We start from the raw sequence: 16,891 nt of genomic DNA, 5'->3' as shown, positions 1-16,891 counted from the left end.
GCATGGTTCATCTGACCTTGACCTCATTTTCGTGGTTCATTGGTCAATGTTTAGTTTTTTTGGTTAATATTTAGTGTATGTGACAGTTGTTACAAAGCTTTATATTTAGGACTATCAACATAATATCAATGATTAGTAAAGCTAGACATTTCAGCGTGTGCACTCTTGTTGGTCTATGATCAGTTTTGTGATGATGTCTGGATCTTTAAAGAAAGGTAAATGATTGTAAAAAGAGCAAGAAGATACTAAATACATAAGTTGCATAAAAGCAGAACCTCATGGTCAAATAAAGAAAAGAGACCCAACAACAGTCCACAAAATAATTTACAGAATAAAAAGACTGCATGAGTAACATGAACATCTGACGATTATGTCTCATCTCTCATTTTCATGGTTTATTGAATAAGTAGAGTATATGTGATACCTGTTGTAAGAAACTTCCAATATAAAATTCATCCTAATCAGTAGTTGGGAGAAATACAGTGTGTTTACAAATGATAACTTCATATGAATTGGATAATTTTTCAACTGAACTACGTGGTCTATATTTATAAGTCCATGAAACAAAAATGTTTGCTTTATTTCACATTAACATGTAACATCAACCATCCAACAAACAATTACAGTTGGTTATTTGCATACAATGAAATGTAAATATTAAAAATATCACTAAAACAAAGTGGATTTCCATCACAGTTATTTCCAATCACAGTCAGTAATGCTTTCTATAATCAGACCTTCAACAATGGGTAAAACTAGATTTTTAAGTTCAAAATTTGTGAAAGAATCTGGAACAGGTGCATTTTTGAGCAGTTAACCAGGCAAACAACATTCAATTACTTTTATATAAAAAGAAAAATTATCTCCCTTAATAAATACTAAATGGTCCAGTACAGTAATTCAACAATAACATATTGCTGAAACTTGGTACAAAAATTACAAATGAATAGAAAAAGTTTCATTTTTTACACTGACAGTACATGTATCATGATACTCATGATTAAACATTCTGTGATATAAATAATATGAAACTGGTATTTTTACAATTTTTCACTTGATTTGTTTTTCAATAGTGAGAGATTTCATATAAACAAATTGAATTTAAAACAATATTCCATACATTCCCTGTGTACACACTAAGTCACATAATATATCAATTAAAAAAATATATTGATTGCACATTCAACAGTCATTCAAAATATAACTTCCAAAACAGGAAATGCTTTATACTGGACACAATTTAAAATAAATGTCTAATGTCCCAAAAATCATGAAGTGATTCCGTTTCTCCTAAAGAATTCTGCTTTAACACGAGCTATTCTAACATGTTTTCTGTCTGGGTGGTCAGTAGCCATGTCTATTCTGTGTCCATATTCTGTTGATGAAAGAGTTGGTACATCCTTTGGTTGTTCCTAAAAAGATTAAATTAAATAGTGATGAGATCACAGATTTCAGCATTAAGTGTGATCTGAACAAAAAAGATCACCATAGAATTTAAATATTTTGGTAGTTTACTACTTATTTGATTAAAATCATACAATCCTGTAAACTATTTGGTAGATGTATACTACTACCGGCTTACTTAGATTGTGTTGATAACTGAAGATTTTTTTGGTAGACAGACTCTGATTTACAGCTACATGTATGTCAGTATATGGAAACTCAGATTATAGATTTGTAGATAAAGCAGAGTTAAACTTGTACTATTCTTATTCATGTATTACTACAATGCACAGTATTATTTGGTAATTTTAGCTATGCAGAACATGTCATTCCAGAAGTATTTTGTGTGTTATTGGGGTTGCTGTATCATTGATATATAACCCATTATGCCATATCTCTTTTATTCCTATCATTTTTTAAGCACTGACATAGCCTTACCTCATCATTAACAATTAGTCCTCTAGACTTTGCATGTTCTCTGTCATCTCTGTGGAGTTTGTTATTGAAACCAAATTCTTTTCTGAACAGACGGTCATAGGTACAATTTGGGTATCTATCCTACAATACATAGCAGAATCAATAAATTTTTGGTAAATTACCAAATATTCCTGCACAACACTTAAACACAGGCCTCAAACACATATAGGGTCATTCTATAACACAAAAATTGAAAGACAGACCCTTATATGGTAGTTATTTCCATTTATAAGACCTGAGAACTCTGTTACAGCAAAATGTAGGAATCATTTCTGATTTTGTCCTACAGTTTTAACAGTGTTATCTATTTCATTATTAGTATTTTTGCAAAATTATTTATAAGAGAGAGCACTCTGTTTTGTAATGGTTGAAAATCTTTTATGTATTGATAATATTTTTACACAATTTTTAAAACATCAAAATATAAAATATGAACAATAAATGGGTTTCTCAATATTATGTAAATGAGGGTGATTGTAAAAAGTATGAATTTGTGATACAAGTATAGCCTTCTATCTAGGGGTGTCCTATACTACCAAATCTCTGTAAAATAAATGTGCAACTGTAACCAGATTATAATTCACAAGGGTTCTATATTCTATCAAAATATGAAACACATACATATTATGAAGTTAGACTGCATGTCTTCTGTAATTTACACTACAAGAACTGATTTATTTTTTAGTCTAATATGCTTGTAAATATCAATTTTTAGGACAAGATCAAGAGCTTTTTTTCTGTAATTTAATTTATAGTAAGGGAACAATCCTTCAACTTCAAGGGGGTTATGGTATGGTTCTTTGTCTGAGTAAAAAAAAAATGCACAAAGCATGAACACTTTTTTCATCTTTTTAAAGCTATCAATCAAGTTTTTTTCTTCTTCAAAATTTAACACTATGAGGTATGAAGAAAATTTGGATTCAAAATATTTTTTTTTGTCATCTGCTTGACTACAATGTTTTTTTTCATGTAATTGGAGATTAGAAAAGTTTTGTTGCCAGTTTATACCAATACAATGTATGTTAAATATGATTCAATTATGTTGAGTAACATAAGTAACACACCATTCCATTCATGTAATTATATTGTTCCACAGAATTTTTTGTAATGAATATCAGAATGTGTTATAAAATCCTCTCCATTTTATCTTTTATTTATCATAACGTCCATACATTAAATTGGGATGGTGCCTTTCTTTTGTTGCTCATCATATTCTTACAACTATTTGTTACAGCAGTTGTATATAGGGTCAATAATTAATATTTGGAACTATATATAAATATATCATTCATTAATTTCTTCACTAAAATGATGTACTGTTTTAAGCAAAATAGCATTAGTCAAAATACAGACTAGTAACTAGCAACAACAATAAAACAACAATGAGGCAAAATATGACCAAAAAAAAAAAAAATCTTACAGTTGATTTCAATGAGTGTGTAGCTAAAGGTAATATCTTTGGTTAGCTTGCTTGCTGAACCGTGAAGTCATAATTAGGTAAGGTATACTACCCTCTTTTCGAAGTAGCCTAGTCCTACAGACAGATAGATTGGTTATCTATATATCTTTATTCTCACAAACCAATGTCTGTCGGACTCGTCTACTCTTAAAAGAGGGTAGTTTATACCTAACCTTACAATGACTTCATGGTTCAGCTAGCAAGCAAGCTAACCAAAGATTGCCTACAAACTTATTGAAATCAGCTGTAATTTGTCCCATATAGTAGCTGTAATAATAAATATATTGACTTCACAGTAGAAGACCAGATTATAAGATACTGTACTTATATAATCCAGCTGAAAACTAGTAATTGTTATTTTATCAAATGCCTTCTTTATCCCCTGAATGATATTGTATCTTTCTGCCTCCATCTACGTTAAATTCATTATTTTTACCAGGGTTTATAGTAAAAGAGACTAAACATCATTGAGTGAATTAACCACAAAATGCATTATTAAACAGTAAAACTTACAAATATACCCGTAGATTTAAATAATACCCTGCCCTTGATTTCATGATTAATTTTTTGTTAAGTCAGATGAAATTTTTTCCTGAGGATTAGTTATGATATCAACACATTGAATATATATTTAGAATATATTTAGATAAACTATCCACATTGTAATTTATTATTAATGTGATCATATGCTCATGGTTCCAGGGTAATACTTAATTTAAAGTTTCATAGTTTGATATGCAGCAACCTGGCACAACTTCATCAAAGGATTTTGTAGAATAACTTTTACATGCTAACAATAATGCTGTTTTGCAGAACATTGTGTCAAAAAGTTTCAGAATATTAAGATTTTTAGGATCACTGTTTCAGCTGGATTAGATTTTTCATAAATAAATGGTATACTGTAAAATTAAATATGTAATTGTATTCCCATTAAAATGTATATCTTATCATCATTGTCAAATTCCCTAAAAATCTGAATTTTACAAAACTTTCAAATTTACAAAAGCACATGTCATCCCTTCCCTTACCAAGTTATGTTTCAACAAATTTATAATAATCATGCACCATGCAAGCAACTGATCAACACTTGCAATCAAACATTTACCTGATCTTGATGTTCATAATCCATCTGTAAGAAAAAACCTAAATAATGACAATTAATCCTTACATATATTAAGTATGTAATAATAACCACCTATGTAATACCTTTTGCTAAGTACTGAAATTGAAAAGTGATTATATACATGTAGGAAGATAGAAAATAGGAAGATAAAACAGAGATGATGAAGAAGATGCTTAAGACACATTGATAAAATATGGAAATCAGTATTGGTAACTTATGAATCACTGCTGCTTTAATTTAGTCTGCATAAAGATGATTAGAATATTTATTTATTTTTTTATTATATTTGTTTCAATTTTCCATGTCAGATATTTTATGGTAAGAGATTTAACTTTAAATAATATATTGACTTTCACGGTTAAATTTTAACCAACTATTTTATATATTAATATGATGTATTTTTCAATTCTGAATGCCATTTTTAAATCTTTTAATATTTCCTATCTTTATCCAATTTAAGGTTTCTCTAAATTATAACAGTTTAAAACAAATATGTAATGACAATCTTCTGGCTATCTAATTCTACAATTGAATAATGCACAGGATTATGCTTCAAGTGTATTATGATTCATCATCTTGTTTTAATTAATTAAAAGATACATGTAACTTCAAAACTACAGAAAAATTTGATGTATGCCCCCCAAAAAATAACCTAATGATGTTTCTTCACACAACATTCATTTATGTTTCCAGGTTCATTAAAATACTTTAATCATGAATAAAAACTATGTAGTTCCAGTAATAAAGTGTCCTAAAATTATCCTAAAGCAGAGGATTCAAATAACTTTTTTAAGTATTTAATGGATAGAGTTCCATAACAGGAATCTGGGGTAAAAAATACTTGAACTTTAAATGTCAAGCCTTCAACAACCTGTTAAGCGATTGCTATGCCAGATATAATTGTTCTCTTTTAAGTTTTAACTAGTTAAACTTTCAGGGAAAGTCTGTGGTGGCTAGTTATGACGAAAAAGTATGAATAGATGCATATATGGTCCTCCGATTGATGCATTTTCCTTGAAAATTTGATATCTCAATGTCCTACGACAATCTCCATCCCCACCTAAAATAAAAACATATCAACTGGGGCAGTTAGTTCATTAAATTGAAACTGGAATCTTGAGCATGTATTGTCAAATGAATCTGGATTGGTAAAAGGGTTAAAAAGACACTTTGTCATAAGCATGACACAGGAGCACAAGATTTCAATTGCGATTTTATACCAAGGTTGATCTGATATCAATCAAATCAGAAATGCATCATTGGACATTTACATTGGAGGCATTGTTGCAATTCACAATCTTGTGGCATGCAGATGTTTGCCATGTAAATGCACATTTTTCAAGGAAAAGGCACCAGTTGGAAGATCATGCATTCTTTGGTCAACACAATAAAGTATTCTTTTCCTGTAAATACATAATATAACAAGTATCAGATACCAATGAACAAAAAATAGCACAAACATAAATTTAGTATCTAAAATTAGAGGAAAATATCATGTTACCAATGTAAACAAAGGATGCTAAACTTACATTTTTAGGAGTATTAAACACTGTTCGTTCTGGTGGTTCATTTCTCTTTGTGGGTACGAATGCAAATGCTGATAACTCACAACTTCTTCCCTTCAAGGTAAACTTATCAGTGTCGGTTTTCACCTCAAGCTTTTGTGCCATTTTCTTACTCTTGCAATCTTCTTGAGAAGTTTAAAAGTGTCAACTTCCGTTACCAGGTGCTCTTTGGTAAACCTAAATTATGTATGTTGACTTGTGTGAAAAACGCAATTTACCAAAATGTTTGGCATTGTTGCCAGAGATATCAACTATTATGAATAAAAATAATTATAAACTCCAAATATTTGGTCAATGATAACATAAGATTCGCTTGTTATAAAGATAAACGATTGGATAGTGTATGTTTTATTTTTCTCCGGGATGACATATTTATTTTAGATAACTTTTAATGATTTGCTTGAAAATAAGAATGTTTCTCCGTCAGGTCAATAATTTGGATTATTTAATAGATTTTTATACACTTATTATTCTTTTCTATATACAGGATATCTATAAACTCCAAAATGCTGATAATTTGATTTACATCTATTCAGCTCCCCCTTTTTTGTCTTGTGGGGAAAATGGCTGCCAAAAATGGTTTGTTTACAAAATTACACTTCCTCGTGTAACTCAAATATAAAACAATGACACTTATATCTTGTTGAAGCTTTGCATTCTAGAAAAACAGCGAAAAAGAGAAGAGTTGATAAAACTTAATTTCAAATTCCTTGAAAAGAATTCTTGAAAATATATCTTTTCTTGGACATGGTCATGATGGTGCCTTTATACTTCTTTTTATTTAAATAAGATGGTGTCACATTAAGTGTGATTTTTAGACTTGTACCTGTATTAAGAATTGTATTTTCCAAATAAAGATCTGATAAATGTGTTAAAGCCTAGCTATGTTGTTGTAAATTGGTATCAGGTCCGTTCACGCCCAATATACTTTCGCACCCTACACGTTCGCACCTCGCACGTTCGCAACCAAGGTCTGTTCGCACTCTACACGTTCGCGCCCAATTTTAATTCAAATTCGAGTTGAATAATTGGAAAATCATGATTGTTGTTTTTAATTGCTTTCGTGTAAATACTGAATGTATTTATAGCTTGGTATGAGTAAAAGATTGAAGATTTTAAATGAAAAACACAAAAGATAATTGTTTTTAACAGCTTGGTCCCTTTGATCTGAAATAATGAAACAATACACTATTATATATTACTATACATGATAAAATTTAATCAACACACAAAAAAAAAAAAGAAACGTAGTCAGAATCTCACTTCATTTTGAAACAAGTCAATGAAACAAAAGTTATAGCAATAACATAAACACAAAACCCATTAAAATTTGGCGCGAACATGTAGGGTGCGAAAATGAAAGGGGGCGAACATGAGTGGGTGCGAACGTGAATGGGTGCGAACGGACCCGGATTCTTGTAAATCATGGACTCAAAGTAGTGCATGATTCTATGAAAATAAGAAATGACAAGAATTTAATGTGCTTCAAATATGTCAAAGTCCCTGTGACCCATACATGCCAAATAAGTGTGTAGAAAGGAGGAAGATTTTTTAGGGGCAACAAAAAATAAAAACTTTATCACTGAACCAGTATATATTTGTTAAGGGGCCAGCTGAAGGACGCCTCCGGGTGCGAGAATTTCTCGTTGCATTGAAGACCTGTAGGTGACCTTCTGCTGTTGTCTGTTCTATGGTCGGGTTGTTGTCTCTTTGGCACATTCCCCATTTCCATTCTCAATTTTATTTAAAATAAACTGACAAAAAACAAAAATTGATGAAACAGTTATGCAGTATACAAAACACTACATAAAACAACTAAAGACTATTTTATAGTGGGTCTCATTGGGATCTATTTTTTGTAGGTGTGACAAGTTAAAGTCAAATTATTGTGCCGTCAAAAACACGAAATGAAGTCTAGAGGGACACGGGAAATTACAAAAAAAATGAGAATTGCTTATGTATACATAGTGTAAGCGAGATACAGGAATCTGACAAAATAGTAAGCAGGATCTGGGATCAGAACCCCATAATGAGACCCCGTATATACAATAATAATAATGAATGATTTATTTATAGTGAATAATATAAGTTAGAATAATACTAATCTCCCCTGAGATCATTTGAATAATTTCAGGACTTAAACCTGGGACAAGCACATTAAGAATGTGGTGGGGTTAAATATGTTTTGGTGAGCACTTAACCCTCTCCTACCTTAGAACAATTTAATACATAAACAAAATAATAACAGAATGTCACAAAGCACAGTAAAAGACTTGTATCAAGTCAAATACAAAAAAAAATGATTTAATACTTGCAGTTTCGGAAAGCTTATCAGAGCCAATACCAGCTTTAGATAATTCATGATCTTTCACACTATAAAGACTTAATAATCAGTCTGAGAAAATGTATGACCTTATAAGAGGCGTCTTCCATTTTTTTTCACCAGTTATGATTTTTTTTAGCAATACAGATCCAGTTATATTTTTATGTTTCAATTACACAATCAATGTTAATACAAATTTAAATCATGTTCAACAATTTTGCAGTGGTGTTGAAATGATATTCTTTAAGTTGGCTCTAGTGTCTTCCTCCATCTTTGATTTTGAAGTAGTTGCTCTAAATCTTAAATGAAATATCCAAATTTTGAGAGTAGTATGTATTTCATGTGTATGATTTTTGACATAATTAAAGAAAATCATGTGTGTAATCATGTATACGGCTGTAATTTCTAATGTATAACCATATTTGTGTTTAATTCATTTTTTTCAACTTTGTCAATTAAGTGGAGATAACTCAGATAAAGAATTTTTACAATAGAAAGTGTTGTAAATCATCTATTTTATCAGGTAGGGTTTTTTTTATCACTCAAAATTGAATTTCCATGCATAATCTATACAAAATCTTATGATTTTGCACAACCTGTACCATGAAAAAAGTCTTTTTACCCATACTTTTATTATATTATTGAGAAAGCATGATAAAACTTCATTTTGACAATTATTAAAAAAAATTATGGATTTTATTCAAGACGCCCTAGCCACCTTAACAATAAGTTTATTCAAACTATCAATTAGTTTAAATGAATCATAATCAAATTTGCATGCTCTATAAGCAAAATTAATGTAAAAAGTAGGATATATTATTCTGATTTTTTAAAAAGAATTTAACAGATTTAACCAGACTTCAAAACCGAAATTTATAAAGGTTTTTCATAATTTAAGAAATTATTTATGAAAAAGAAGATGTGGTATGATTGCCAATGAGACAACTGTCCACAAGAGACCAAAATGACACATACATTTACAACTACAGGTCACCGTATGGCCTTCAACAATGAGCAAAGCCCATACCGCATAGTCAGCTATAAATGCCCCGATAGGACAATGTAAAACAATTCAAACAAGAAAACCACTAACGGCCTTATTTATATAAAAAAAATGAACGAAAAACAAATATGTAACACATAAACAAACCAGTTATTCCAAAATTATTTTAATTGAAATTTGAAATGTGACTTAAAATTCAGGCATAGTGAGAAGTAAGACATCACTGTTTAAAAAAATGAAAAATTAAAGAGAACAAAAAAACTTTCAATGCAAGTCTTAGAATGTGCTGGTATGATAATTATACCTCTTATATTTTAGGTTTATACATGTGAATAATTTGAATAATTCAAAAAAGAGAATGTTTAAAATGGTTACCTCACTAATGTATCACATTACCTCATGATACAATGGGATCTTGTGTATGTAAAGATAAGATAGAAGACAGACATGGGAGTGCAAATAGGGTGCCATATAATCGTGGACATTCTTTACATCAGCGTAATTCTCCCAGTTCCACTTCTCCAGTAAATGAAGCTGCCAACAGTAGAGTACAGCATGCAGTTCTAGAAACTTTACATTTGATAAGGACATTAGTGGATCCGTAAGTAAATTAGAGATCACAGCCTAGACGAAGATTTTTGAGGAAACAAATATGTCCATTCAGGCATTAGTTTTTAAATGAATAATTATCTCATTGGCAATCATACCGCATCTTCTAATTTTTAATTTTTAATTTGAATTTTTGTCTATTTTTGTCGAACTCATAATTGTCTTCTAGAAAATAGTAGTGTTGTCAAATCGTACACTTTTGCCTAACCGGTTACTTGTATAATCGTTCGACCGGTTAACTGGTAGTTTAAGTTGATGTTCGAAGGCCTTATCAATAGTACCCTACACAAAGATATAAGAAGATGAGGTATGTGTGTCAATGTGACTATCTTCCATCCAAGTCATACATTTATGTTTTTATAATACAATGAAATGAAGTTTGTCCTTTGGTATTATAAGGCTGGTCTGTGAAGATTCCTGTCCAAGTTCATTATCAAATACATGGTATCAACTATGGTGTTTGTACTAACTTCAGATTGAAAAATTAAAAAAAAAAACGTCTTGATCTTGTAGAATTGAATATGTCATTCTTCCATTTTGTCTTGTTGTCTCCGAAAATAGTGTGAGGTGTTTCAATTTAAATTGATAAATCCTGTTATTCGTACCATCATTGATTAAATTCACGTTGGTTTGCTTTTTACAGTTTTTGAGTTAGCATTTAGTTTAAAGTATGACAAAGACTTACACGACGGAGATTGCACGTTCAGATGTAGGTCTACACAATATAAGATCAAAAATGAAATAATGAAGTAAATTGTAAAATTTAATCGTGTTACTGATTAGAAATTACTGTTTAAAACATGTAACTAATTATGTTACCTTAAGATCTCGCCCCGAGCTGAGAGACAAGTTCTTATTAATTTTTTATGGAATTACAATAGGAATCAATATACTGAACAATTGATCAGTCAAATTAAATACCATGACGACAATTTTTAAAGAAAACACATCTATTTAATAATTTCAATATAAATTTATATCAAATCTATTAAAATTGAAAAAAGTCCGGTTAACCATTTAGCATTTTTTGGTATTTGGTATTCGATCGTTCGAACGGTTAACCGGTTAACTGGTTAACCGTTGACAACACTAGAAAATAGTAATTTTTTCAGTCCATCTTTGGTGTCAATATTTACTGTTCCATGTTGTTTATTATTTTTTACAGTAAAGTTATAAAAAATGTAAGATAGGTAAGCTTGCAATAATAAATTTCCACTTTATTTATACGTTATCATTAGGGAAGGAGAACCTATACAAGCCATGCTGATCTTACAACAGATTGGTGAGACAGAATCTGGCTGGCTAGATGTTGTTATAGGACTTATTGTTCACATACCTATGGATGAACCACTTGGTCCTGCTGTTATAGATCTGCTATTAGACGAATGTCCCTTACCCACAAAGGTTTGTAATAAAATGATATTTTTTGGCCAATTATGTTAAATTTTCTTATCATTAGTTCTAGTCCACTACACAGCTATTTGGTTCCTCAAATTTGAAATATTCTTCGTGTAGTTTAATAATTAAAGTTCCAATTTTTACATATTTGTGACTATTCATATTTGCGTTGTTATTCTACTTGCGAAAGTTGTAGACAGAATTGAGAATAGCTTGAAAATTGAGAAAAATAAGAATGTGTCCCCAGTACACGGATGACCCACTCGCACTATCATTTTCTATGTTCAGTGGTCTGTGAAATTGGGGTCAATACTCTTATTTGGCATTAAAATTAGAAAGATCATATCATAAGGAACATGTGTACTAAGTTTCAAGTTGATTGGACTTATACTTCTTCAAAAACTACCTTGACCAAAAACTTTAACCTGAAGCTGGACGAACAGACATATCGACACATGGATGAATGAATAGACAGACGAACGAACAGACGTACAGACCAGAATATCGTAGGTGGGGCATAAAAATACCTAAGAAAAAAAATTAAGTTTCCTGTATCTAACTTAAGTTTGCATCAACCAAATGTTATGAATCTAATAAACAATTCTTACTACTACAAAACCCAGATCAAGTTTGAATATAGGTGGCATCACTTTTAACTTTCTAGAGTTATGCCCCTTTACAACTTGAAAAAATGTTTAATTGTTAGTTTCCGTTCTCTTACTTAAGTTTACCTCAACCAAATGCTTTGTTTCTTATACACAGTGCTTATTTCCTCAAAACACAGACCAGGTTTGAATTTTGATGAAATCACTTTTGTCCCATTACAAATTAGAAAAATTGCTGAATTTTTCATTTCTGTTTTCTTACTTGAGGTTGCCTCAACCAATGTAATGAAATTTAAACACAATACTTATCATCACAAAACTTAGATCTAGTATGAATTTGGGTAGCATGGCTTTTATCGTTCTTGAGTTATGTCCCTTTAAAATGTTACAATGTATATGGAGGTACTGGTATCATCTGCATCCCATGGACACATTTTTATAGTCTTCAATTTTAAATTCTATGATTTAAATGACTATGATTGGTTAATTCCAGGATGGTATAATGAAGTTATACACTAGATTAAAACATGACCCAAGTGGTGGAGACTTCATGAGATTTCATAGTGAATGTCAACAGAGAAATACTTGTATAGTACTGGGATGTCTTGCTGCAAAGTTGGCAGGTATGGAAAATTATTGAACTAGTATCTTACAGTATATACAATTACTGGAAAGTTGCAGTTTTATCCTTCATGTCAAAAATTTAAAATTATTTTAAATTTAAAACAAGCTGAGACCCTACAAATTTTAACATTTGAACTGCTAAAACTCCTCTTCGCTTTCATATATGAAAAAAAAGATATGGTATACTTGCCAATGAGACAACTCTTCACAAGTAAAGAGACTAATGATAATTGACACAGAAATTAAAAACTATAGGTCAGCATAGGCTTTCATCAATGAGCAAAGCCCATACCACACAGTCAGCTTTAAAAGGCTGCGAAATGACAAATGTAAAACTATTCATACAAGAAAAACTAACAGCCTAGTCTATGTACAAAATGTTTAACAAAATACAAATGTGTAACAAATTTGTAACACAGGATCAAAAGACAACCACTGAATTACAGCTCCTGACTGAGGACAGGCACATACAGAAGGTGGCAGGGTTAAACATGTTCGTGGGCATGCAACCCTCCACTATGAAGAAATCATTTATTAGCAATTAACTGAACCATTGATTGTAATGTTGTGTTGAGTTATTAAATTATGAGTATTATTTTTTATCAACTGCATTTTATAGAATTTGTTGATATTATCTTTTTCTTTTATTTTCAGGACCTACCAGTGTAGCAATTCTAACTACAGAAGTTTTAAACTATTTGATATCTAGACTGGTAAATACATTATTCATACTTGTAGTATTGTATTTAAACAAATACATCTTCACGAAAAAACACAACAACAAAATCCTACAATGTCACAGAGAACAGGAACTAAATGAATTTTTGTTACACATTTTTCCCTGAGTATTTTTGTTTGTGAATCCACTTTATATTTTGTTAAAGTTCTTTTATACAAAATGAAAAAATAAAAATATTTTTATAAGGTAAACTCATTACAACAATTATAATTAAATGACAATAAAAAGAATTATCTCCCTTTATACAGGCTTCCCATTTTATATGCCCCAGTCCATCTGTCTGTCTTTCCGTACGTCAGAATATTGGTTTCCGTTCTCTAACTTTAGTTTGCCTCAACCAAAAGTTATGAAACTTATACACACTGCTTATTACTACAAAACACAGATCAATTTTGAAATTTATTGGTGTCACTTTTTTCTTTCTATAGTTATGCCCCTTTACACAAGTAAATTTTTTTTTCATTTCTGTTCTTAAATTTTAGTTTGCCTCATTCAAATGTTAAGAAAATTATACACAATGCTTATACCACAAAACACAGTTCAAACTTGAATTTTGGTGGTGTCACTTGTACTGTTCTAGAGTTGTGCCCCTTCAAAATGGAAAAAGTTGCTAAATGTTCTCTTACTTGAGTTTGCCCCTACCAAATGTTATGAAACTTATACACAATGCTTTTTACTTCAAAACTCAGATCAAGTACAAATTTGGGAAATTGCACTTGTGCTATTCCTGAGTTACGTTTCTTTATAATGATTTTGCAAGCGAGGGCATTATCTATGTCCCATGGACACATTCCTAATTTACATATAAGTTTCAGATATTTTTACTGATTTTTTGGAATAATTCTATATATGTTTATTTGCCAAATGACAATGAATACTATATCATTTATTGAGTTTATCACGTACTCATAAAAGCCTTAAAATAAATCTGATAGCCTTGAAATATTATAGAATGTGAAAATAACAAAAAAGAAATGAAATAAATAAACAAACTGTCCTTTTAGGAAATAACTGTGTTGTATATAGATAAATGTATAAATGACATAACTTTTCAGTATGCTCATTTAGAATTTTAATGATAGCTTATTTGATGATATATTTGTAGTCCTTATCCTTTCATCCTGTGATAAATCTTCATGCCTTGATAGCATTGGAAAAGTTTGCACAAACAAGTAAGTTAGAATTGTATAATGACATTTCAAACATAAATATAGTCACTAGCAAATATTTATAATGTAAATGTAACATCTATTTCGATAATTTAGAGACAAGAACTTTCATAGTCAGAAGTATGAAATAAGGTAACTGAAATGTCCATATTCTGTAAAAGAAAACTTACCAGCACTTGAAGAGAGAACTAATACACTATTTATATGCTCTAGAAAACATAACATAGATTTTAAAGAATAAAAATGGATTTATCATTATCAAATGGATGAAATGCCTAATCCTTCAGAACTGAGTTAATTCTTTTATCACTTTGTTTACAACACTCACAAAAATGTAATTTATGTGAATATGTCTGGCTCAGGTCAATTATTCTATTAAAACATGAAAATGTTAGAAGATCTCTACTCATTTTACTGAGAAGGGCAAATACTGCAAGCTAAAATAAGTTTGTTTGCGGTACATTACTTACTTATTACATTTATCTTGAAAAGTTCAACATCTTGTGTTGATAAGTAAATAATGCTTTAAATTGTAGGTGAAAACAAAAGAACAATTGAAAATATAATTAAAAGTTTACCTAGAAATCCATTTGAGGTGCTGGAACTGGACACCAAGCCGATTACCTACCCAAAAATAGAGGTCAGATTCTGTGCATCATGGTGTCAAGACAATCTATGTAAGTTTTATTTGATCAGATTCTGTGCATCATGGTGTCAAGACAATCTATGTAAGTTTTATTTGATCAGATTCTGTGCATCATGGTGTCAAGACAATCTATGTAAGTTTTATTTGATCAGATTCTGTGCATCATGGTGTCAAGACAATCTATGTAAGTTTTATTTGATCAGATTCTGTGCATCATGGTGTCAAGACAATCTATGTAAGTTTTATTAGATCAGATTCTGTGCATCATGGTGTCAAGACAATCTATGTAAGTTTTATTAGATCAGATTCTGTGCATCATGGTGTCAAGACAATCTATGTAAGTTTTATTTGATCAGATTCTGTGCATCATGGTGTCAAGACAATCTATGTAAGTTTTATTTGATCAGATTCTGTGCATCATGGTGTCAAGACAATCTATGTAAGTTTTATTTGATCAGATTCTGTGCATCATGTGTCAAGACAATCTATGTAAGTTTTATAAGATCAGATTCTGTGCATCATGGTGTCAAGACAATCTATGTAAGTTTTATTTGATCAGATTATGTGCATCATGGTGTCAAGACAATCTATGTAAGTTTTATTTGATCAGATTCTGTGCATCATGGTGTCAAGACAATCTATGTAAGTTTTAATAGAAGTCAGATTCTGTGCATCATGGTGTCAAGACAATCTATGTAAGTTTTATTTGATCAGATTCTGTGCATCATGGTGTAAAGACAATCTATGTAAGTTTTATTTGATCAGATTCTGTGCATCATGGTGTCAAGACAATCTATGTAAGTTTTAATAGAAGTCCGATTCTGTGCATCATGGTGTCAAGACAATCTATGTAAGTTTTATTTGACCAGATTCTGTGCATCATGGTGTCAAGACAATCTATGTAAGTTTTATTTGATCAGATTCTGTGCATCATGGTGTCAAGACAATCTATGTAAGTTTTAATAGAAGTCTGATTCTGTGCATCATGGTGTCAAGACAATCTATGTAAGTTTTAATAGAAGTCAGATTCTGTGCATCATGGTGTCAAGACAATCTATGTAAGTTTTATTTGATCAGATTCTGTGCATCATGGTGTCAAGACAATCTATGTAAGTTCTATTAGAAGTCCGATTCTGTGCATCATGGTGTCAAGACAATCTATGTAAGTTTTATTTGATCAGATTCTGTGCATAATGGTGTCAAGACAATCTATGTAAGTTTTATTTGATCAGATTCTGTGCATCATGGTGTCAAGACAATCTATGTAAGTTTTATTTGATCAGATTCTGTGCATCATGGTGTCAAGACAATCTATGTAAGTTTTATTTGATCAGATTCTGTGCATCATGGTGTCAAGACAATCTATGTAAGTTTTATTTGATCAGATTCTGTGCATCATGGTGTCAAGACAATCTATGTAAGTTTTATTTGATCAGATTCTGTGCATCATGTGTCAAGACAATCTATGTAAGTTTTATAAGATCAGATTCTGTGCATCATGGTGTCAAGACAATCTATGTAAGTTTTATTTGATCAGATTATGTGCATCATGGTGTCAAGACAATCTATGTAAGTTTTATTTGATCAGATTCTGTGCATCATGGTGTCAAGACAATCTATGTAAGTTTTAATAGAAGTCAGATTCTGTGCATCATGGTGTCAAGACAATCTATGTAAGTTTTATTTGATCAGATTCTGTGCATCATGG

General features: G+C 30.7%; 2 protein-coding genes across 3 annotated transcripts in view; one reads left to right on the top strand and one right to left on the bottom strand.

Moving 5' to 3' along the window:
• Positions 1-615: 615 nt before the first annotated feature.
• Positions 616-6,244, bottom strand: LOC143080306 (cilia- and flagella-associated protein 90-like). Of its 2 annotated transcripts, XM_076256067.1 has the most exons (4): positions 6,032-6,244; positions 4,485-4,508; positions 1,882-2,001; positions 616-1,412 (listed from the first exon to the last, which is right to left on the bottom strand). In XM_076256067.1, the coding sequence occupies exons 1-4, from the start codon at positions 6,170-6,172 to the stop codon at positions 1,269-1,271; spliced, it is 429 nt and encodes a 142-aa protein (XP_076112182.1). In that variant the 5' UTR covers positions 6,173-6,244; the 3' UTR covers positions 616-1,268. The 2 variants fall into 2 exon arrangements, with proteins under 2 accessions (XP_076112182.1, XP_076112183.1); XM_076256068.1 differs by lacking the exon at positions 4,485-4,508.
• A 291-nt stretch (positions 6,245-6,535) lies between these two features.
• The window catches only part of LOC143081025 (RING finger and SPRY domain-containing protein 1-like), a 66,646-nt gene continuing 56,290 nt past the window's right edge, over positions 6,536-16,891 (top strand). The window contains exons 1-7 of the mRNA XM_076257259.1: positions 6,536-6,646; positions 9,712-9,994; positions 11,241-11,406; positions 12,499-12,628; positions 13,284-13,342; positions 14,474-14,540; positions 15,074-15,210. Coding sequence (XP_076113374.1) covers positions 9,801-9,994; positions 11,241-11,406; positions 12,499-12,628; positions 13,284-13,342; positions 14,474-14,540; positions 15,074-15,210 — 753 coding nt within the window. The 5' untranslated portion in view covers positions 6,536-6,646; positions 9,712-9,800. The remainder of the gene's footprint in view (positions 6,647-9,711; positions 9,995-11,240; positions 11,407-12,498; positions 12,629-13,283; positions 13,343-14,473; positions 14,541-15,073; positions 15,211-16,891) is intronic.

The sequence above is a fragment of the Mytilus galloprovincialis genome, chromosome 6 (genome assembly GCF_965363235.1).
Source record: "Mytilus galloprovincialis chromosome 6, xbMytGall1.hap1.1, whole genome shotgun sequence".
Taxonomy (NCBI): Eukaryota; Metazoa; Mollusca; class Bivalvia; order Mytilida; family Mytilidae; genus Mytilus; species Mytilus galloprovincialis.
The sequence above is the reverse complement of the archived record's forward strand: the minus strand, read 5'-3'. Positions and strand labels throughout refer to the sequence as shown.